Raw genomic sequence first — 24,602 nt, forward strand, 5'->3', positions numbered from 1 at the left:
GGTTAAAAAATTTTACAGACCTCTGTCACTTAAATACTTTGCAGCCCTGCAGGAGTGTCAGGGCAGCACACTGCCTGCAAGTCTTGGCTACAAAGGCCACTGGTGCCTTTGTTGGTGCTTTCTCTGGGGCATTGTGTACATGTCCTATGATACTGTTTCTGTCTCTCCAGCCTGGTTCCCCCCGTGCCTGTGGCACTGTCAGGAATGCTGATGTGGTCTGCTCAGCGACCTCTTGGCATCCTGACAGATGGGCAGTTCTTACCTTTTGGCTGAAGTAGCTCAATGAAATCCAGACAATTTCTGGTTGACAGCTCAGTGTATAAAAGTTTTTTGAAAGGCAAATGATATGTAGCATCAAATATTTCCATTTCAAACATAATACTATTTTGATGGTTTATGCTGTTTGCCAATAATTTTCATTAATTTTCAGTTTATACAGACAAAATGTGTGCCTTCTTTCTTCCTGTCACCTAGAAAAATGTACTGCTTCCTTTTGTTTGTTCCCTTTTGGGCAGATTACCATCATAATCCAGCCAAGAAAACATAGTGAGTGAAAGAGCAGTGCCGTGCTCACGTTCCCCACCTAAGTACTCCCTTCAGAACTGGAAACCTGAGCAGCGTGTTCTTGAGTTTTTCTCTTCTGGTTGTGCAGCTCTGCTGCCTCACAGAGCCGGTCTTCTCAGATGCACCAGGGGTGACCAGCAGAGGGGACAGAAATGATGCTGAGTTGGTTGAGCCAGCCTCTCCTCCCATCCATGTAGACTTTAGAGTAGCAAGGGTCTGAGCAGTGAAAGTAACTGCATTTGTAGAACAAAAGCAGACCACCAATGAATGAGAATGTTTCCGCTCATTAAATTAGCAAGGTTGGGAGACATCGGAGTTACTCAAATAGGGTGGTCAAGGAAGGCCCCTCTGAGGGGTGGTGTTCGAATGATATGCAGATGGTAGAGTGGTGGGATTGTCATGAGCTCTTGGGGTACACAGTGCAGGTGCCACTGGGGCGTAGGGACATGGGGACTGTGATTGCAAGGAGTCCCATGGGTCCTCACATTTCCTCCTGAGCAGGTGAGGGAGCTGTGGGTCTGTGTACATGTCACATAGCACACAAAGGACACCGAAGCTCAGACCCCAGTGTTCACAGTTGGTGCTCAAGCCAGGTGGCTATGGAGAGAGGACAGAGGGGACTTCTTTTTTCCTACTACCTTTCTTCCCCTGCAGGCAACTTCTCTTCTGCCTTTGAGATTCAATTGTTGTATCTCTCTTAATTTTACTACTTATGTTTGTATTCTGAGAATAAATATGCAGCAGTGTTTCCATGCTTTAAATAACTTATGTAAAGATAGTTTTACTTTGTGTCCTTTTGCATCATGCTTTTTTGGCTTAACATTGGTTTATTAAATGGATCCAGGATGACACATCATACCAGGACAATACTTTTCACTTCTCTGAAGGATTCCATTGAATGAATATGTCTGTTTTCCTAGGAAAGGAGACTTTTAGGTTTCTTCTCATTTTTCACAGTTATAGACTTTGCTGTAATGATCAGTCTGGTTGTACACTCTTCCTCGTGCTCATGAGCTCCATAGGCTGTGTGCACCCAGGACGTCTCATTAACAAACCACTGCTTATTTTTCCCATTTTCCATTAAAGGCATTGTAGCATCACAGTAATTTTAGAGAACAGAGAAAATACTTGCTCATCCTAAAAACACGGCTGTACTTAGGATTTCAGTGTGTTTATTTCTGGCCCCTTTCTCTCCCCCTGGCTCTTATGCTTGCACTGAACTGCCTCAGTGTCACTCCAGTCTTGGGTTGACGTTTACTTCAGCACTGATAGTCTCAGAACATAAGATCATCTTAAAATCTAAAGTAAAATGTATTCATTTCTGTTTTGTTTTTGCATCTTTTCTTATCAACTGTGATTTAAGTAGCTTTTCACCAAAGAAAATGTTAGTTTTAGATAAGTTCCTGATGAATTTAATTTTAACTGTGCACAGAATTGACTGTTTGGCCAGAGCTGGAGTGAGATCATGCATGCCTTGTAGCCTCTCCTTTCTCTGCTTCCATGAGAGGGTTACATCCTCTAACTTGATTGTCAGTCTTAGGTGTTTGAAGTACTTTGTCCTTCTTTTATTGATGTGTGAGAATTAACTATTTATTTACAGAAGAGCCTCAGTAAGCATCTGTTTCAATATCCACGGAAGGGATGCCGTTACTCTGCTGCAGTGTGTCAGGGGTTTCAAAGAAAAGTGAAAAGCACATTTTTCCCACTTGAGTAACTTAACGTTGCCTTGTGACATGCCTGGGCAGGTTCTCATGTGCCCTGCTCTCATATCACACCATTAGGTCTCAGAATTGGTTTGCTCTATTCAACAGTGTTCTGTTGTTCTTTGGTTTGGCAGCAGCCACAATCGATGCCTTCATCAGATAATCAGTAATGAAGATTTGTTAGTATCTATGCTTGCACTGTTTATATACATTTTAACCTCTGATTTAGCAAAAATCTTAAAAAGTTGATGTGTACATTAGGATCCCCTTTCAATCCAAGAAGCAGGCTGAGGTATATTGATTCTTTGATCCAAACTCACCTCAAATAATTTTTTTTAAATTTTTTTTTTTAAACCGAAGATTCAGCTACTATGTACATAATATCTTTTTTTTTCATCTAGGGCAAGTTGAAGAACCTTTAAACTAAATCTACTTCTAAAATACACTTTATTTTTTTTTAAGATTTATTTATTTATTCATGAGAGACACAGAGAGAGGCAGAGACACAGGCAGAGGGAGAAGCAGACTCGATCCTGGGACTCCAGGATTACGCCCTGGGCCCTAGGCAGGGGCCAGGCCTCTCAGCCACCCAGGGATCCCCATTGTTTTTGTTTTTTAATAAAGAGAGTATGCTTCAACAGAGTTCCCTCACAGCTCCTGAGTTCTTGTTTTGTCTTGACCACTGTGTTTGCCCCTGTCCTTGGTCAAGAGCCTGTACTGGCATGTGGTCTTTACACATACACTTTGTGTTTTGACGCCTTTCCGCTGCCTGCCTTCTCAGGTTCTGTAAGGTTGCTCAGAAAAATGAATTGGTTAGCATTGCCAGATTCCTCCTTGCCAGAAACCTGCCAGTGAAGCATGAAACCATCATACAGCGGTGGTTTTAAAATCTTGTATCTGATGTCTGCGAATTTTAAATAAGGCGCTTCATATTCTTTCTGTTCTCCAACTAAAAGGAGTTCCTGGAAACAGTGATAGTTTAATAATCTTTCTTTATCAAGTACTCGGGGCAGTATTATTTACTAGCTTCAGCTCTGATCTAATTTCTGTTATATTTTGCCATAGAACAGAAGAGCAAACTGAGAAGTGATTTCATTACATTCTTGTGTCACAATGAAGATTACCTTTTGCATCATTCAGGTTTCACAGCAACTCTTTGAGGGAAAGCTAGTGTAATCAGGATTGCAGTGCTTCTATCAGAATTAATCAAGTAGAATAGATCTATCCATGCAAGTGATTCTTAGATTAAGGAGGTCTGGGTTGTTCACACTACATCTTCCACGTACGCTGTGTTCCTTTGTTAATACAAAATGGACAGCCACGTAGGCTAGGCTACGTAGGTGACCAGTCCGTCTGCGAGGACCTTGATTTTCAGTCCTTCTGTCCACTCTTTTCTTTTTGAGTGTCTCTGCGTTGGTGATGTGGTTGGATACGGAAAGGAGAAACCAAATCAGTTACTTGGACTCGAACCTCATACTGTGTAGAGACAAGCACTCTTAACATAAGCTGCCCATGAGTGCGACCTTGGCAAAAGGATGTGTGCTTCTGGTGTCTGAGCTTTCCTGGCTGTGAATTAGAGCTAAGGGTACACACCTCATAAGGTTTTTGTGGCATTTAAAAGGTAACTCACTTCAAATACATAGAAAAAATAAAATACATAGAAAAGTTTCTGGCATGTAATAATTCCTCAAGGTTAAACTGACATTATTATATCAATAGCATTTTTTTCTCTTTTTATAAAAATGCATATTGTTTTGGCACTTACATGGCTCCTGGGCCATTTGGAAAAGTAGGAAAAAAGAATTCCACTTTGTGGTAGAGAGTTTAGTCACAGCCCGTGGACTGGCCATGTGCCACATTCCCGTCAGGCATTGTGACTGACAGGCTGAAGCACAAATACTGTTGTTTCACTATGAAGTTCTGCCACCCTCTTGTGTTCACTTTGGGTTTTTTTAGGCGGCATTACCGTAGCTTCTGTCTTGGACCTGGTTGGTGCTGAGGTCCTAGGAAGGTCCAGGAACTCCTGTGGTTCCCTTGTCCACATCTTCCATTGGCCACCAGCCTGTTCTGATCCAGTTAGGACAAAGTAGATCTCAGCTCGAAAGCTGGAAGCCCGTATGTGCTAGACTCCAGTGGTTAAGAAGGAAATGTTGGTGTCAGCTGCACTGTTCTGATAACCAGCTTTATGTAGCCAGGCTGGCTGTTGGGGCTTTTCTCAGAATAGATATGCTAGAGATGGACGTGGTGGTATGGGAGTGACACCTCTTGGTTGTGGCTGGTCCTACACTTCTGTATTTAGGTAAACCTTAGATTTGAAGTGTGGCTGAGAGCAGCTTGTATATGCTAGCAGTCTGCCGGTGACCAGGGCTGTTTCCTCTGGAGAGTGCTTGACTCCTGTTCTAGAAGTTGGGACCTACCCCACTTTGGTGCATCTTCTCTGATATCACTGCTTTAGAAATGAGAGCTTATTTTCACTTCCTGAGTTCTTGGAAGCACTAGGAGCTATTACATTTTGTGGTTTATAATTACTTAATGAATGGAGATTTAATTAACTTTTGCTGCCTTTAAGCCATAGTGAAAGTTAGATTGACTGGAAGAGTGTACTTAATGTATATATGTCTGGGACCTGTTTTTTTTTTTTTTTTTTTTTGAGAGGAGATTAAATGTACACATTTCAGGTAGGGCTTGAACACATTGATAGCACAAAAACCCTTCCAGGTGATGATGCTGTGCTTGCCTGGTTCAGAGTCACGCTTCTAACAATACCCTCCAGTATCTAAGAAACACAGGCTTGACAACCATTCTCTTGTTTCTCTCAAGGTGAGTTGGTTATATATAGAATTTTGAGAAATTATAAGTCTATAACAGTAAATATTCACCAGCATGAGAATGGCTGTATAAAGCTCTTATTTCCTGGATTGGTAGATATGTGTTTTTCACATTACTGAAAATGATTGTGAATTAGATTTTGTGTATTTAAAGTTGTCTTGTTTTCCTATCCGAGACTAACAACATCTTTTAATTCAGAAAGTACAATATTTCAGCATATGAGTGTACCATGAATTTCTTATTGTAGACATTCAAGTTATTTCCAGTTTTTTATGTTTGATCCTGCTGGGATCCTTGTTTTGTTGTTGTTTTTTAGGATAAGTTTCCAGAAGTGAAACTGTTTGGTTAAAGGGTGTGTCAATTTTAAGGCTTTTGTGATAACACCAAATTTCTTAAAAGTATTTTGGGTCTTCTGGTTTGGATTTTCATGTTTTTTTCTTTGTCTTACCTGTACTAAGATACCTAGATGGAAAGGAGAGAAGGAAAGCTGGCTCCATTCACAGTGGCGTGGTCTTGTGTGTAGGGAGGCCCATTTCTAGTTCAGAAATGCTGGCACAAGTAAATGAGTTAGTAGGGCTGTAGGGTACAAGATAGATACACAGAAACCTCTTGTATTTCCATATACTAGTGAGGACCATCTGAAAATGAAATTAGGGTAATAGTTCCATTTATAATATCAGAAAGAAAATTGGAATAGATTTAGCTAAAATGTAGCATTGCATATTGAAAACTAATAAAACATTAAAAAAAATACCAAAGATCTAAATAAATAGAAGTCCTCACATATTTACGAATTGAAAGACAGTACAAAATCCCACTTGGCTTTTTGGTAGAAATTGACAAGCTAGGTCTAAAATTCATATGTAAATGCAAGAGACCCAGAGTAGCCAGTGCAACATGGAAAAGAAGATTGGCGTCGGAGGACTCCTGCTTCCCCAGAAATAAGCCTTTACTTTTATGATGGATTGATTTTTGGCAAGGGTGCCAAATCTGTTCAGTGGAGAGAGAATAATCTCCTCAACAAATGGTGCTGGGGCAGTGGGACAGACAGATGTGAAAGAATGAAGTTGGGCCCCTCCCTCATGTCATACACAGAAAACCACTCATCATGGATCATAGACCTCAATGGAAGAGCTAAAACTGTAAGACTCCTGGGAGGAAAAATGTAGGGGCAAATTTTTATGATCTTGGACAATCAAAGCCCCAGTGACTAAAGAAAAACTTAAATAAATTGGGCTTTCTTAAATTAAATATCCTGTGCATCAGAGAATACCATCAAGAAAATAAAGTGATAACCTAGAATGGGGGAAAACACTTGTAACCTCACATTTGCTAATCACATGTCTAACAAGGTATTTGTATCCAGAATAATACAAAGAGCTCGTACAGCTTCACGGTGAAAAGACAAATGACACAGTTAAAAAGTGAGTATAGGATCCCAAGAGTATACTTATGGCCAGTAAGTACATGTTAAGGGGTACAACCTTTTTGGGAAGCAGTTTGGCAGTTCATCAAATGCTAAACATGCCATATCACCCAGAAGAGGGGAATCCATAGAGACAGAAAGTTGGACTAGTGGTGGCCAGGGGCTGGGAGCAGGAGGGGATGTTGGTGACCACCATCAGGTGTAGGCTTTCTCTCTCTTTGGGATGTTGAGAATATTCTACAGTTAGAGGTGGTGATGGTGGCACAACTCTGAGTATACCGGGGAGGATCGCCTTTCAGTAAATGCAAGGGCTCACCCAGTGTGGCCTATTGGTGACACAGACACAACCCTGGAGTGACAGACCATTGTCCTTTCAGGGCAGTCATCTGATATTACATCACTTACAGAGGGTAAATGAGGATCAATAACAGGAGCCTACTGAGCATTGTGTGGTTGTAGAGAGGTAGAATGAAGGGTATTGACGTAGGTGTTGGAAAACCTGTGGGTAGGTTTAAGAAAGATGATGTCAGAGTTTTATTTACATAGCAAGTTGATTTGTTGAGGTTTTTGCTTGCAAAACAAAAGCCGGTGGCTGTGCCTGGGGTCCTGTACTAGAGGAAGCTGTTGTGCTGAGATTGTGCTGTGTTCCTTTGTGCTTTCTTTGACCAGAAAGATTCAAGTGCAGAGAGTATAAGATTTTGATGATAGTCTTTGGTAATTTGATACATAAAGGCTTGAGTGTTCTAAATATAATTCATGGGAGGTGTGGGGTGTGTTTGTGTGTGGTTTTTTTTTTTTTTTAGGTCGTAGATTTCTTTTTCTTTGGGTTACTAAGCATTTTCTGATGTTTAGCTTGAAGTACATGTTATATGGATTTAAAAAATTTTTTTCCTTATAGGGAGAATTTTAAATATTTTAGTATTTATTATATTCCTCTTCTAGTGTTTCATTGTTACTTTCTGTTTTTGTTTCTGTTTCTGTTTTAGAAGTAACATAAATTGAGAGGGAAAAAGTAAAACTACATGGTAAAAGAATTTTGCCTTAACTTTTTTGTTAAAGACCAGTTTTCTCAAATACCATATTTTCTTTTGTTTCATAGGGATTTGTTTTGGCTGTCACTATCATGAGGGAAGCAATTGATGAATTTCGGCGTTTTCAGCGAGACAAGGAAGTGAATTCACAGCTATACAGCAAACTTACAGTAAGAGGTTAGTAAGACCCTTTTGATCTAGCTTATCATGTGCTAAATGTAATCATCATTTTAGAGTTAACATAAATGAAAGAAAACATGTCTTAATTCTGTTATTGAAAGTAGTATTATGGGATTACATATGGTATCTAATTAATTTTTTTATAACGCCTACCATTTCAAGGTACTTGGACATATGTACTTAGAAACCCAACTGGTGTATGCACATTTTCTGTGAAGCCTAATACCAATAAATAAAATCTTTATTTGTGTTATATTTTAAACAGTCATAAAGGTCAGACATCTAGTACTATGGCCTTAAGTGAAGGGCCTTGGACACCTAAAATAAATGTCATGATCCAAAATGATAATTGCTTTATGCCCATTCCTCCTTAACTTCATTCAGGGCTTTAACCCTTGCTTAATTTTATGTTTTTAAAGAGCTTGTTTATTTGGTCTCTCAGTCCCAGTGGAAAAGAAGTGATGTACTGGGAAGAGTGCAGGAGAAGCCATAGGTGGGCATTATTACCATTGAAAAGTGACACCATGACAGTGATTGTGTCCGTGAGGGACAGCGAGGGAAGGCACTGAATAGCTAGATGAATATTCGTAATAACCTTGAGACTGTTTAAAAAATGAGGTTTAGAGTGGAGTTTGTATCTTCTGTTCACATGTGGACATTTGTACACTGAATTTATTTATTTGAAATAATTCTCCGAGAAATTTTTTATAGCTTATTGGGATATATTTCATATAACATAAAGTTTATCCATTTAAAGTATACAATTCAGTGATTTTTGGTATGTTCACAGAATTATGAAACTATTACCACCATCTAATTTTGGAACATTTTTAACATTCTAAAAAGAAACTCTGAATATATTAGCCATCATCTTATTTTTGCCCCTCTCACCTTACTCCAGCTCCAGGCAACCCCCAGTCTGCCTTCTGTCTCCATAGATTTGCCTCTTAGGAACAGGTCACAGAAATGAATCCTGTGGTATGTGGGCTTTGGTCACAGGCTTCTTTCACTTGCATCCTGTGTTCAAGATTCACCTATGTTGTGGCGCCTGTCAGGCTTTCTTTTTGTTGCCAAATAATATTCCACTCTGTGGTACTCCATGTTGTGTTCACCCATTCATCGGTAGATGGACGTTTGGATTGTTTCCACTCTAGGCTGTTGTAAATAATGCTGCTGTGAATGTATACAAATGTTTTTGTGTGAATGCTGTTTTATTTCTTTTGTAAATATACCTATGAGTGGAATTGCTGGATTATATGGTAACTCTGTTTTTTATAAACTGCCAAACTATTTTCCTGGTTGGCGACACCATTTTGCATTCTCACCAGCAATGTGTGAAGGTTCCAGTTTCTCTACATCTTCACCAGCACTTTTATTGTCTTCTTATCTTCTTTATTGTGGCCATCCTGTTGGGTGTGAAGTGGTATCTCATGGTGGTTTGATTTGTGTTTCCCTGATGACTAGTGATGTTGAGCATCTTTTCATGTCCTTGTTGGGCGTTGTCTTCTTTGGAGAGATGTTTATTCAGATTCTTTGCTTACTGTTTTACCTGGGTTGTTTTTTAATAATTGAGTTGTAAGAGTTCTTTATATATTCTAGATTTAAGTTTCTTGTCAGTATGTGATTTGGAAATATTTTATCTCATTCTGTGGTGTGTGTTTTTCTTCTCGGTGTCCTCTGACACACAAAAGCTTTCGTGTTCATGGTGTCTGACTTATCTGTGTTTTCTTTTGTTGCTCGTGCTTTTGGCTTTGTAGCTTAGAAATGGTTTACCAACCCAGGGTCACAAGGATTTACTTCTGTATTTTCTTCTAGGGACTTTATAGTTTTAGCCTTGATGTTCAGATGTGTGATCCACTTTTATTTCATATTTTGTGTATGGTGTGTGTTATGGGTCTGTATTCCTTTGCATGTGACTACCCTGTTGTCCCAGGACCGTGTATTCAAAAGACTATTCTTTTGCGATTAAATTGAACAGTTAACTATTAAGATGTTTTGATGCTTACAGTAGTGGCATGGTAGAGGAAAGGTATATTGTAGAAAAGAGGTAAGCTTTAGTTTTTGAAAAAACGAGTCCCTGGAATGGGCCAGGAATAAATTAGGTGTAACTTTGGTGTGTCTTTTTTAGAATGTAGTATAGATCCTGGCTTATTTTTAAAATTGTTTTAATTGTGATATTTGGACTGTGTTGAGATTTGTTTTTGTGTATTACCAATATTCATTCAAAACTAAGTGGTATGGTGCTATCTGTGAAACTGGGGAGGAGGCAGTCCTACATGCTCTTTCTTTCACAGAAATATGGATAAGTCAACACTTGCTGGGAAGATGGCAGGCCACATTCTTGATTTGGGATTCTGGACCCTGGCTCTGAAGGGAGTAGAGCAGAACTTACTTGCAGAGAATTGTGTCTATTCTGTCCACCCTATCAGCAACACGTGAAGGACTGACTCAGGATACTTGTCTTTCTTTCATCTAACTTGGATGTCTCTCAGGGCAGAGGAGCCCAAAACTAGTATGCATTTTTCAAGCCTATGTCAGGTTAAGGAACTGCAGCAGTAGTTTGGGGCCAGCAGTGGCAGTCAGCACATAGGATAGAGTGTCAAATGCCAGGCAGAAGAAGCTGGAGAGAGCATTTCCTCGGAAAATTAGGTCATGTAAAAGTGCCTGTGTTTACTGGTGAGTTTTGAAAGGTATCTCCAACGCCAGTGCTGGGTCATGCTCAAGAGAAGACCCCAAGAAAGTGTTTTGCCTCTGGCCAGCCTCTAGGCTCAGTGCAAAGCAGAGGAAGGCTCAGGCTGATTCTAGGCAGCCTGACTCTGTTGGGAATCCCCAGCACAGAGGCAATCAGCAATGATGGGGAGAGTTTGGTCTCTCTTTTTCTCTTCTTGTCCTTCTCCCTTCCTCCCTTGTTTCCTTCCTTCTCTAATTCTTTCCTTCTTCCTCCACCATCCCTCCCTTTCTTTCTTTGTCTTTCCCCTTTCCTATGCAAGAAATCCTTTCCAAAACACTGGCTGAAAGACTTCACAGACCACACATGACAAAGAATACACACTTTACGAAATGAGTCTAGAAAAGTCCCTGTATGTGCATGGCTATAGCATATACCGAGCAACAAAATAAACCTAGAAGAGGGGAAAATCAACTCATTTCCTGAGTTAACAGATTATAATGTTTCCACAGAAAATTACAGAGCATGGAAAGAAACCATGTGGCCCAGTCACAGAAGAAATGAACAGAAACTGTTCCTGAGGAAGCTCAGATACCGGGCTTACTAGACAACTCAAAATCAGCTGCCTTAAATATGTTCAAGGAGTTAAAGGAAACAATTGAAAAATGCTAGAAGATATCAGGAAAAACAGTATATTTACATACAGAATATCAACGAGGGTATAGAAATTATAAAAGGAAGCAAAAATTCTGGTGCTGAAAAGTACAATAAATTAAAAGAAAAACTCACTGGAGAGTTTCAGTAGCAAATTTGAGCAGGCGGAAGGAGGAATCAGTGACAGTGCACCTAGGTAATTTCAAGTGAAATGATCCATTCTGAGAAGCAGAAGGAAGAATGAAGAAAAAAAAACAGGTCCTAAGAGACTTGTGGGTAACACCAAGTGTACTTATATGCACTCAGTGGGGATCTTAGAAGGAGAAGCAGGGAGAAAGCGGAGAGAATGTTTGAAGAAATAATGGCCATTAACTTCCCAAAGCTGATAAAAGACAGGACTGTACACATTCAGGAAAATCAGTGAATCCCTAGAAAGATAAATGCAAGGAAATCCACACTGAGACACATTATAATCAAACTGTTGAAATCTGAGGACCAAGAGAGTATTCTGAAAGCAGTGAGAGAGAAGCAGCTTGTCACATACAAGGAAGGCTCTTCAGTAAGAAAGCGTGGAGGTCAGAAGGAAGTGGGGTAACACTAATTAAGATGGTAAAAGAAACAAACTGACAACTAAGAATTGTATATCCCTTTGACCTATCATTCCCAGAGGAAGGAGGAATTGAGACATTCCCAGATGCCTTTAGAATTGAAAACAGGAACTCAGGCAAATACCCATACACTCAAGATCATGCAGTACTATTTAAAATTGCCCAAAAGGTGATAACAGCCTGGATGTCTACCAGTGGAAGAATGGATAAGCAAATTACAGTGTTTTCTTATAATGAAGTATTATTCAACCATAAAAATTCACAAATACTGATAAACACATAGGTGAACCTTGCAAATACTGCCCTTTGTGAAAGAAATCAGATGCAAAGGACCATGGCTGTATGATTTCATTTATCAGAAAGGGTAGATTCATGGAGCTAGAGAGCAGGTTGTGGTTGCGATGGCCTGGGAAAGTGTATGCAGTTGGATGGGGGCAGCTGCTTAGTGGGCATGACGTGTCCTTTTGTGATGATGAAAAGCTTGACAGAGGGAGTTTGCACAACATTGTGAATGTACTCAATGCTGCTATAATATTCACTTTAAAATGGCTGATTTTATGTTATGTCATTGTCACCTAAAAATAGTAAACAATGTTGAAGAAAGCATACTAATGTTATGTCTTTTGTACTTCTGTGATACTCGAACTCAGGATACTTTAAAAATAATTGTCAGTGGGTTTATTTCAAATAGAAATGCAGATTTACCTTTTTAAACAAGAGTGATCATCGTTGGTGATCTTTGGAAGGAGATTTTACATGTAGATGATGATGATGATTTTACTGCTTTTTTTTGACCTTCTCCTGAGTGTGTCAGGTAACGTGCTCATTTGTATAACCACCATTCAAGGTGGGTAGGTGTTATCTCCACATTACAGGTGAGGGACCTGAATCATACTACATGATTTGTTCTGAGCCATTGCAGTTTAGAAGAGTTCATGTTTGAACCCGGACCATTCTTACGTCTGTGTTCTTACAGCTGTGGTGCATTGTTGTGTGGCTGGTTATTCTGATACACATGACTGATAAGTAAAATCTGCAATATAAAAAAATGCATGTATATGTTTATTGACTTTAGTTTGAAGTTTGTTTTCTGGTCCAGAGTATTTTCTGTACATCCCTTTAATTTCTAATATTTCATAGTAATCTCTTCCTTATGTGACTTAACTGTGGTTTGTTATATCATATTTACAGTATTTGAACTTTCTGTATTTGGAGTTCTTAATCATATTCTTGTAGAAATCCTCTGGGAAAATGTTCTCTCTTTATTATTTATTTATTTATTTATTTATTTATTTATTTATTTATTTATTTATTTATAAGGTTTTACTTATCTGACAGAGAGAGAGAGAGAGAGAGAAGGAGCAGGGGAAGGGCCAGGCAGAGGGCAGAAGTAGAGAGAGGCTCTCCACTGAGCAGGGAGCCCAATGTGGGGCTGGATCCCAGGGCCCTGGGATCATGATCTGAGCTGAAAGCAGACACTTCACCAATGGAGCCACTCAGATGCCCTTGTATGTTTGCTTTTAAAAAGGAAAGGTACTTCCACTTTTAAATATATTCGTATCTTGAGGGTGCTTTGTTAGAAGCAGAGAATATTTTAATGGGTGTACAATCTCAGTCAACACTGGGATTTTCATTTATTTTTTTAAGTTTATTTTTTGTTTTAGTCATCTCTACACCAAGTGTGGGTGTTAAACTCATAACCCCATGACCCTGAGATGAAGAGTCTCATGCTCTTCCTGCCAAGCCAGCCAGGTGCCCTGACACTGGATGGTTTTCAGTTAGCTCCATGTGTTACCACTTGAGAAGCTGCTTCTTGAGGCACCTGGGTGGCTCAGGTTGAGCGTCTGTCTGCCTTAGGCTCAGGGTGTGATCCCGGGGACCTGGAATCGAATCCCCCATCAGACTCCCTACAGGGAGCCTGCTTCTCCCTCTGCCTGGTCTCTGCTTCTTTCTGTGTCTCTCCTGAATAAATAAATAATATCTTTAAAAGAAATAACTAAAAAATAAAGTCCTTCTTTACTGTCTTCTATACTTTGTCTCTGGGCGATGTGTACTTTGGTAGGGAAATCCTGATGTGTAACTGGTTTCCTGAGTTACTGCATTTTCTTTCCACTTGGTGAGAAGAATTTCCTTTTGTGACAGTCATGTCTTCAGATAGTTGGTTTTTTTTTTTTTTTAATTTTTTTATTTATTTATGATAGTCACAGAGAGAGAGAGAGAGAGAGGCAGAGACACAGGCAGAGGGAGAAGCAGGCTCCATGCACCGGGAGCCTGATGTGGGATTCGATCCCGGGTCTCCAGGATCGCGCCCTGGGCCAAAGGCAGGCGCTAAACCGCTGCGCCACCCAGGGATCCCCTAGTTGGGTTTTTTAAAAAATAGTATGCTCAAATGTTAGCTGAATTTTCCCACCAGAAATTGCCTAGGAGCTGATAAAGTCAGAAGTAATCAGAGTGTATTGCTGACATCCAGTCCTCAAGCATTGGTGGCTTTCCTTTCTCTTATGTGTAGTTTCATGTCTCTGGTCTACTTTTGTGACAGCACAAATGAAGGGGAACACTGGATACTTGGAAAGCCTTTCTGTGTAGTTCTTGTATGTAGTCAGAGCAGTTCCTAGATCAGCATGCTCACCTTTTCACATATTTCTCTTGTGTGGTCTTCTTTCCTGTGGTCTGAGCAGCATTTGGAAAGCATTCATTTGAAGATGTTCAGTATACATCATTACATTTGTACCACATAGTGGTAGATCTTGATCTAGTCAGGCACAAACTGAATTGAGATTTGTTTTCTTGTCTCTTTAGTTTTCTGTGGCTGGACTAGGTATGTCCTCATTACTCTCATCACTGATCTTTTTTTCTCAGGCCATCCTAAGAGGATCTGTATGAATTTTATTTTGTCATGATGCTCATACATATAATGTTTTTTATTGCATTGGAGATTAGGGCCTGGAACATATGAAAGCAATGAAAAATCCTGGCTAACAAAGTACCTTCTGACAGGGGAGAGTTCTGTGTAGGCACGGATGTGTACTAGCATCCGGAACCTCCCTCTAGTAAGTGATTTTCCTCCAGTGATCACCTCTAATCATTGCATTCTCAGCTCCGTGTCTGTACCACTGTTCCCCCAGAGTTAGGTAGGGCTGTTGGTCCATGGTAGGAACTCAAGAAATGTGTTGATTCAGTAAGGTGGAATTTCCAGATCAAATATGAAAAGTTGTAGGCCTGATATTGTCAGACAGCTGCCCAGTGAAGGTGCAGCAGTTTGCATTCCATGGAGCCCAGACCTCCCCTTCTCCCAATGTCTTTGTACACTGTAGTTCTTTTACGTTGCCAACTTTCTTGGTGACAAATATTTTCATTGTGTTTTGCTTGCTGCTTACCTTTTAACATTTCATTGTTCATTTTGGTCTTTGATAAAAGTTTATTCATCTTTTTTCATATGTCCATTTTTACCTTTTTGTAAGTTCTCTAAGAGAAATTTATCCTGTGACAAATAATTTTGTCTTGTTTGACTCATTTTTGTATCTTTGTCTTTTTAATATGGATAAATTTATACTTTGTATGTATGCATATCTTCTAGTCTTTTCCTTTGTGGTTATGCTTCAATCTTAGAAAGTCCATTCAGCCCCCAGGTAAATGAGTATCTTTATTTCCCTCCAGTGTTTCTGACTTTTTATTTTCCATAGCGGATGTTTTACTCCACTTGTAATTTTACATATCAGGTGTGTGTTATGTGAAGAAGGGATCTGTCTTCTTTTTTCTCCCAAAAATGCTTAGTTAGTTCCTTTAAAACCAGTTATTAATGTTATTAAAGTTCTTTTCTCAGACCTTTGAGAAATGCATCCAATTGGGGCCCTTTGCCTTGCTTTATCTTCTGCTGCACTGACTCACCCAGATTTCCATGCCAGTTCCATTCCAGTTTTATTTATTTTTTATTTTTATTTTTTAAAAGATTTTATTTATTTATTAGAGACACAGAGAGAGAGATAGAGAGAGAGGCAGAGACACAGGCAGAGGGAGAAGCAGGCTCCATGCAGGGAGCCAGACGTGGGACTCGATCCCGAGTCTCTAGGGCCACGCCCCAGGCCCAAGGCAGCACTAAACCGCTAAGCCACCGGGCTGCCCTCCATTCCAGTTTTAAACCATGTTCCTTTTTAACACGTTCTAGAGTCTTGGGAAATCTTCCCTCCCTCCCTCCCTCCCTCCTTCTCTTTTCTCCATCAGTTACTTTGCTCTTCCAATTTTTTCTTGTTTTCTCTGAGAAACATGAAACACAAGACACTATAATAAGATCATTGGGAGGTTTTCTTTCTGCTTGTGATTTAGACCAGTGGCTCTGAAACCTTATAAATAGGCTCACGGTTGCTTACCGTCTTTATCTGTGATTTCTTCATTCTCTACAAAGGATCGATGTCAGCTTCCACACTTGGGGTATTTGACCAGTAAGAAATTGCCATGGGATTATTGAAAATCTAGAGGAAACGAGAGACTAGGGACAATTTGAACCATATTTAGTTCATATCCCTTTCAGTAGTAATGTAACCGTGCAGATTCTTATAGGGCATTGGGATTTTCATACCTTTGCAGGCCCAGGAGAGAGGAAGGCTGCTTTTTCATAAAGCTTCTGGTTTTTGTGATTGAGAGTCTTAGAACTAGTTAATTATGAACCATTCATGTTAACAATATTTTGTATTTTAACACTTGGTAGATGTGTCAGAAGTCTTTCTAACCACAGAAAACAAAATTAGAAATTTCTCTTATACAAACAAACACCAGCAGGCTTCACCAAGACTTTGAAGTGTCCCGTTGGTAGTAAGACCATAAAAATTTTCATTTGTATCTGTTAGTTGATAAAATATTTAGTAATGAGATACTTATTAAATTTTTCAAACCTTTGTACTTTTCTATAAAATACTTAGCGAGTATAGGGAATTGCTTTGGTACTTCTGTTTAGTTCTGCATATTGCTTCAGGCAAAGGATGTGTGCATTTGTGGGATATAAAGTCTGTATGGATGGATAGTCTCTTCTGCAGCTTCTGGACTCTGTTGGTAATTACATGGATGGAATAGACCATTTTAGTTAGTGACATAATTTTAGAGGGGAAGTGGTTGCCTAATGTAATTGACCCAGTGAATAATATGAAGTCTTTTATCTTTAAATGTTTCTTACCACAATATTTCCATATTCTTTCTAGAGCTATCTAATCCTTTTTTTTTTACTGATAGAACAAAAAGATTTGTGTTTAACTTGAGCTTCTTAATTTTTTTTGTGATTGCTAAAAAATGCTTTTTAAAACTACTTTGATTATTGCTCGTGAATAGTTTAAGAGTAAAAATTGGTTACTTCTAGCAAGATGCTTTATAAGCCTCTAAAACAGCAGTATTTCCTTTTTCTTTTTTTTTATTTCCTAGGCTGTAATTCATACAATTGACATGTCACTGTATTTGATCTCACCCTGCTTTACGTCTGCTCATGAGTGTAAGTTTCCTGCAGGCAGGATCTTGCCCATATTCTTCTGTCTGTCCCCAGCCTGTGTCAGGGGAGGGGTACCACAGGCCCCTGGGTCCCCGCCCACCTTCAGCAGGAGTCAGAAAGAAGTTGTGTGCTCCCCCAGGGCCTCCCAGCCCCTATGCTCCATGATAGGTTGCATGTGGCCTAGATAGCCTCATGTTGTAAAGCCACCCTTCATGGCCAGAGACTCTTCGTCTGTATTCTTACCCTTGCCTTTTCCCCAGTCTCTGGCCCTCAGATCCCTTTACTGCCTCAGGCTTTCACTACAGACCCTCCCATGTGCCTTCTTGATTTCACTGAGTGGGACTTCTCTTTGGGGGCCTCTTCCTCGGCAGCCCTGCCACATGGTGGTGGTTTTTCAGCCAGGGCCTAGGGGCCGCTTCACCTGGAGCCAACCACCCTCCCTGTCTTTCCCAAGCTTACTCTCTTCTGCATGTGACTCCAGCTATTTTTCAGCTGCAGACCCCTTGGTCTTATGCCTTCTCATTGTTCCCAGCCCCTGTGATGTTCTAGGTGATGATGTCTAGGCCTAGATGTTCTAGGTGATGATTTCTCAGCTTTTCCTTTATGATTGTGCTATTCTTTCCTAAGAACTCTTGGCCTAATGCAAGTTCACAAAGATTTTCTGTTTCTCCTATGTTTCTTCTTCTAGAAGTTCTTTGGTTTTAGGATTTACATCATGTATATCCATTTTGAGTCAATATTTGTACTAGTACCAAGTGTACATGTAAGTACTTTTTTTGCATGTGGATATCCAAATGCTTCTAGCACCATGTTTTGGAAAAGTGGTCTTTCTCACATGGCTTTGTCTTACACTTTTGTCAAAAGTCAGTTGTCTTTTTGTGTATCAGTTTATTTTTTGGACTCTCTCTTCTACTCTACTGATATGTTTGTCTTTATGCTAATACCATTCTTTTATTATTTCTTTATAATAATTTTTGAAATCACGTAGTGTTGTTTCCATTCAGCTTTGTTTTTTTCATTTTCAGTCAGGTTTAGGTCTTGTGTTCTTGTGTATTTTGATATGTCTTTTAAAATCAGCTTGTCGGTGGCACAGCGGTTTGGTGCCTGCCTTTGGCCCAGGGCGCGATCCTGGAGACCCGGGATCAAATCTCACGTCAGGCTCCTGGTGCATGGAGCCTGCTTCTCCCTCTGCCTATGTCTCTGCCTCTCTCTCTCTCTCTGTGTGACTATCATAAATAAATAAATAAATAAATAAATAAATAAATAAATAAATAAATAAATAAGCTTGTGAATTTCTGTAAAAATGGCTGCTAGGATTTTGTTTGGGATTGCATTGAATCTAGAGATAAATTTGAGGGAGAATTAACATCTTATTAATACTAAGTCTTCTTACCCATGCATGAGATAGGTCTTTCCTTTTATTTATCTTAAAATTTCTCTCAGCAATATTTATTTTCAGCATATAGGTCTCTTTCAAAATACAGTTTACTTATGTATGTAAATAAATATATTAATTACATTTCCCAGCTACCCACTTTACTTCATAATCCATGTTAAATTAGTTTTCTACCTCCACAGACACTTAAAGTGTTAAGAGAGTTGGTGGGTACTGGTCCCACCCAAATAACAGAGATAAGCCAAGCAATCTGCTGGTGTGGTGTGCAGTTTTCTGCCCAGGAAAGTACACCTGTCATCTGGTGTTGACCTTCTGGAGTGCCGCATATATGTGATCAAGTCCTTGTTTAAAAAGGTGCTTAATTATCTCCTACCCTTATTACCTCTGTGTATTTTGTTGGGAAAGAAGTAATTAATATGTTTTCATCCTCATTTGGTGTCTGTGTCGAGTTAAATGTGGCTTATATAGCTACTTTCCCATTAGTCCCTTATGACGTTTGATCCATTTAACCGATAAGGAATAGATTGATATAAGTTTCTCTTGTTTTAGAGTGGGGTAAGTTTGTTTGATGCATTTGCGAAGAACAAAGCAAATGTCTTAAAAATATATTTCAGTTATGCTTTGAACCTGTCACGGGATCTGGGTTTAGTCGACACTGTAATGTTTGTTGATAGCAGATAAGCACATTGTGTAGAGGTGTGCATACATACTGCTGGTGCTTAGGCGGGTCCAAAGGCGTCATGAAGCTCTGTTTGCTGTGTAACTAAGGAGAGCTATGAGGTGAGGGCTTCCAGTCAAAAGAAACAGCAAGTGTCGAGGACTTGCTAGAAAATTAATTTGAGGTTAGTTGTGAAGAACATGTGTATAATGATGTAAATCTGAATTATAAGTAATCGTCAAATGTTGGAGATTTTTGGGGGAGATAAACATAATCCTTAGTTTTGCCAGCCGGTTCATTTGGAATTCATATTGAATTAGGGAGGTGATAGTAATGGAGCATATTAATAGAGTATTCTCTTTATTCAAGCAAAAAATGAGTAGCAGTGAGATTGGTAGACAGAGTCTGTGTTTAAGAAGCTTTGGAGTAAGAATAAGTAGTCCTTTGAGTTATGTCTTGGATCTTTCAAAGGAGCCTGTGAAACTTGGTTCACGGAACGAGCGAGTTGAATGCTTTTATTCTGTGAGAAACATGTAAGCTGCTACGCTTTGGAAGCATGGTGCAGGAACATTTATTCCTAGGAAGAGGGCTTGAATGGAAAGATTTTATTGCATTAGTTTGGAGAGAGGGAAGGATGGCTATTACTGTACCTGGTAACATTCATTGTTGACTCTTTCATCAGAGAGAAAAGGCCAATACTGAATGACTTCCAGGGCTTGAACTTGAGGTAAATTAAATACAGCATTTTTAAGGAAAACTGTCCTCAAGTATAAGTACTGGTGTATTCATCGTTACTGTATTTAGAATTTGGTTCTGTCAAGTATAGCTCTGAAGTTATTAAATTTTAAATGCCCATTTCAAAAACACTTTGCATTGTGGATGGCTCTATTGGGTTGTGAGAGCAGGTGGCAGATACATGTTTTCTTTGTGCTGTAATATGTAAAATTTAGGAGTTTCCTTCTGTTACCAATCCCTCATCTCTGATGATAGTATGTTAATAGGGTCAGATGTTAGCTTAGTTCACGAAGGGTGTCCAGAAATCAAACTGTTGGTGTAGGCATGAGTTGTCCACCTTGGGCAGCTAGGGTCACGGTCATGGTGCTGGGCTGTCATTGACAGGCGGGTGCCTGGGGAAAAGGTAATGCTCCCTCTTCTCTTCTGATGCCCTAACTGCTCTGGAAGAAAGAGAAGAGAAGTCAGTGAGTTCACGTGACTGTGCTGTAAAGAAGTACAAGGAGCCCCTGCACAGAGATTAATGAAAACTATTTAGAGAACTAAGAGCCAATTTGACCAATTTTTCAAAATGTAGAAATGTGTACTTTAAGTAGGTAAGCAAGGCAGATTGCCATACCAGTAGGACATGATAGCCTTCTCATGTTTTATTCTCATTGTCATATCATTAATGTGAGAAGTTTCTACGCTGCATTTTACCATCACCTGTTTTCCTTACACAAGTAATTGTAAGTAATTTCCTTGGAAATGAATAAAAGTCACGATACAATGCCCCCAAACTAAAGCTATTAATATTAAATATAAATTGTGTCTGTTATGTGACAGTAACATCTCTCTCAGAAATAAGATATTGATGAAGGAGTCAGAAAGGGATATATTTTTGTGTCTCAAAATATTTAAGAATTGTTTACTACATTTATTATATCTTATGATTACAGCTATTTCTCTTCCTCTCCTTTTTAAATGGGTATGTTACTGAGAATATAGAAGAGCAGAAGGAAGGAAAAGTGGGTTGGATGGTAGGAGAGAAAATAATATGAAGTGATAAGACAGGAATTCTTTCGAGTAATACCCAGGGAGCATGAGATCACTGAGGTAACTTTACTACCTGGTGCTTGACTATAGAAAACACAGTAGTGGGACCACAGATAACGAAGCTTGAAGGGACCAGTTGAAAAAATAATTAAAATAGACATTCTTTTATAGGTATACTTTCTGGCTATTAATAGACATGTACTTATCAATTATGAAGATATCTTAAGATTTGTTTCACATGTAATTCTAAAGAACATTGCTGTTTTATGTGAATAAAAAAATAGCTCCCCTCCGCAACTAGTTCTAGTCCTTATGTGTTTATTGTATAATTGAGCAACATGGAAAAATAGTATTCACAAAACTTTTTTTGATATCCTCAAAATACACCTTTAGGAACAGGTGTGATACTGTTGACACTCAGCTGCTTCAAAAAGTATTTAGGAAATAAGTTTGTAATAAGTTGAATGTGGTCTAAAAGTCAATGGTATAACTAACTAGTAATGTTAGTTTTTAATAGTATGATATGAACTTTTACCTCTTTTTCTGTTAGCTTCAGAGTAAATTGAATGAATGTGAAGGCATAGACATTTTCCCATGTTAAACCAGTAGCCACAAAAAGATAAAAATAGTTCCACAAGGGTGTTGCTAGTTCTAAAAGGGAAATTGACTGAAGGAGGGGTGGTGGGAGGGGGAAGGAGAGAAGGAGGGAGGGAGAATGGAGAGTCCAGAGAGAAAACTTGAGTAAGTTTTGTTGCTTATGTAGGATGGTGTCTTAAATTACGTATATAACATTTCATCTACTCTGTGCGACATTAATGTTACATAGTGTTGTGTAACATTAAATTTTATAGATCGTTGTACACTAGATATAATATAGATAACTTAAGAATTTACACACGGTATCATGTAAGAAGAATCACTTCTTGTAACAAAGCTTTCAACTTTATCAGTATCAGTTATCAGTACGGAACCATCTGTGAGACTACCTGTGCACAGTGATTTTATGTATCCTTTTCTTCACTTCTTTTGTTCTGTCAGTTATGTGTCAATCAATGCCATTCACAATATTAATATAAGGATTTTACATCTTTATGTTATTCACTCATTAAATCACCCATAGTGCTATTTCTGATCATCAGTGCTGGACCCAGACCTGAAATAATGGCAGATTTGGGAAGATCTTCCAGTTGGAGCCCTCTCCCACACCGCATGTCTTGTATTGGGGGCAGTTAGCTCTTTGTGCTTGGGAGCTGACTAAGAGAAGTTAATTTTTAGTGACTGTCTATGTGAAATAAAATTATTTTGAAAGTATAAGTCCAGATAAATATCTAGTGTTTTTCCCCCCCTCTGAAAATTATTTCTAAAATATTATTTGTCAATTGAAACTTTAACTCTGGTGTACTATTATTTCCTTGGGTTGATTATACTTCTTCTTTTTTTTAAGGTAAAGTGCAAGTTAAGAGTTCAGACATACAAGTTGGAGACCTCATCATAGTGGAAAAGGTTGATGCATTTTTAATATATTTTAGACATGTCTATGCCAGTGATTAACATTTAGCCTGATTGCAGTAACTTTGAATCTGAAGGAAATTGTTTGAGACAGTTATTTTAAATCTTAACATCTTTGTATACGATATGATGTATGTGAAGAAAAATCTAGATTTTTCTGTAGTCTGTTTTGCTTTAGTACATTTCAGTATGCACAGGTGAAATTGTACTTTGTCTAAAGTAAGTCATGTGTTAACTGCTTAATATTGCATTATCAGAATGATTTCATTTGACCAAAGATTTATATTAGAGGGGATGTCTGGGTGGCTCAGCGGTTTAGCACCTGCCTTCGGCCCAGGGTGTGATCCTGGAGTTCCAGGATTGAGTCCCACATCGGGCTCCCTGCATGGAGCCTACTTCTCCCTCTGCCTGTGTCTTTGCCTCTCTCTCTCTCTCTCTCTCTCTCTCTCTGTCTCTCATGAATAAATAAATAAAATTTTTTAAAAAAGAATTATATTAGTTAGAACCTGGTTATCATAGGATATGTTTCATTTTCTAAAACTGCCTTTTATAGATAGATGTATTACAATGATTGGATATTAATTCTTGGGGTTTAGAAACTTCAGGAAGGAAACCTAAATGGAAGTACAAGAATATCAGAAAGAAAAAGCTTAGGTCAATACAGGACAGAGCCATTAAGAGCCATTAAGCCCTTGGTGTCAGAGTGGCAGTCATGCAGTGACCTGGGGAGTGCCTGCACAGGCTGTCTGCTGTGGGTAGAGGTGCTTCTGCATATGCACTGACTTTCCTGAGTGATGGCGAATGGATGGACAGCCTCTTTGTTTTCTTCTTTTTTCTCTTTTTTTGTTTGTTTTTAAGGTGCTTGAACAACTTTTTAAAAATAATGTTTTATGAAGGTGCTTGAACAACTTTTTAAAAATAATGTTTTATGAGAAGTTGTAATAAGGCCTCTTACGAGAATAGTTCAAGTCCTTGGTGCCATCTGGCATGCAGGCCATGTTCTCGGCTTGAGCCACCTTCTGGAGATGGTTGGTACAAGAAGGCCTTTCTCCTCAGGACTAAAGTGGGCTTTATCTCCCTTTATCTCCCTGTATACAGTAAGTGTATACAAAGAGTGTTTGGGGGTATATTAGTCTGATTTTACAAAATAGGAAAATAGAATGTATTGATTTGTACCTCATTTACATAGCATTTGGTTGTATGGACACTGTAAGTTACTAGCTTTTGATCTGTGGTTAGATTTTCAGATGATGTCTGTGTTCTACTATTACAAAGTGCTTTATGTGCATCCTTATACATACATCTCTGCATGTTTCTGTAGGATAAATGCCAACAAGAGAGATGGTTGAGCTGTATATGAGTGTTTATTACCTCAGAGGTTCTGTGGTCAGGAATTGGGGCATAGCTTGGTGTAGGTCCTCTCTCCGGGTCCTTCTCAGGGCTGCAGACAGCCAGGTGGCCATCACCTCCAGTTCACTTGGGCGTTGTTCAGGGCCCTGGTTCAATGAGTTTTTGGCTGGAGGCCTCCCTTATTCCTGTCTGCTGTGGGGTCAATTGGTGGGGGACAAAGAGGGGGTTGGCTCCACAAGCTGCTCACAGTGGCCTGCCAGGAGAAGATGGGAGCAGGAGCAGCATGGACTCATGGGCGGGGACCTGGTGTCAGCAGTTCTTGTTTCCCTTGTAAGAAGTTGTATGGTGTTGATAGTGGGGTTCGAAGAGCATATAGAATCTCTCTTTGTGAACCAGGGCGTACTGTTTGGCCTTATTCTTTTCTCATTTCCCTTGCTCTGCTGTTGATGCACGTTCTCCTTCCCTTTGCTGCCTAGGTTGATGGAGTGGTGCACCCTTCAGTGCTCCTGTTTTTACTGAGTAATACGTGAGCCCTTCTTAGCCACAGCGTAAGAGCTCATCTCTTCAGTCATATAGAAGGATATGAAAGATAGACATCTAGATCTATGGGCATTGCCCTTGAGCTTCTGTCTGGCCTCCCAGGTGTATTCCATCTGTGAGAGATTGATGAATGCCGTAGACACTTTGTAGACATCCAGGTAAAGGTTTTACTTTAATGTAGTAGCTACATGGGTAGTGCAGTGTGAAGTACTCCAGCACTAGATCAGTATTGTAAACGAGCATGTG

General features: G+C 39.3%; 1 protein-coding gene across 4 annotated transcripts in view; it reads left to right on the top strand.

Annotated features, from left to right (window-relative positions):
- ATP9B (ATPase phospholipid transporting 9B (putative)) overlaps positions 1 to 24,602 on the top strand; it is a 240,280-nt gene that overhangs the window by 37,512 nt on the left and 178,166 nt on the right. For 2 of the 4 annotated variants that reach the window (XM_025997772.2, XM_025997774.2), the window contains exons 5-6: positions 7,622 to 7,730; positions 22,402 to 22,460. In XM_025997772.2, coding sequence (XP_025853557.1) covers positions 7,622 to 7,730; positions 22,402 to 22,460 — 168 coding nt within the window. The remainder of the gene's footprint in view (positions 1 to 7,621; positions 7,731 to 22,401; positions 22,461 to 24,602) is intronic. The other 2 variants (XM_025997773.2, XM_072758143.1) reach the window with 1 other exon arrangement.

The sequence above is a fragment of the Vulpes vulpes genome, chromosome 5 (genome assembly GCF_048418805.1).
Source record: "Vulpes vulpes isolate BD-2025 chromosome 5, VulVul3, whole genome shotgun sequence".
Taxonomy (NCBI): Eukaryota; Metazoa; Chordata; class Mammalia; order Carnivora; family Canidae; genus Vulpes; species Vulpes vulpes.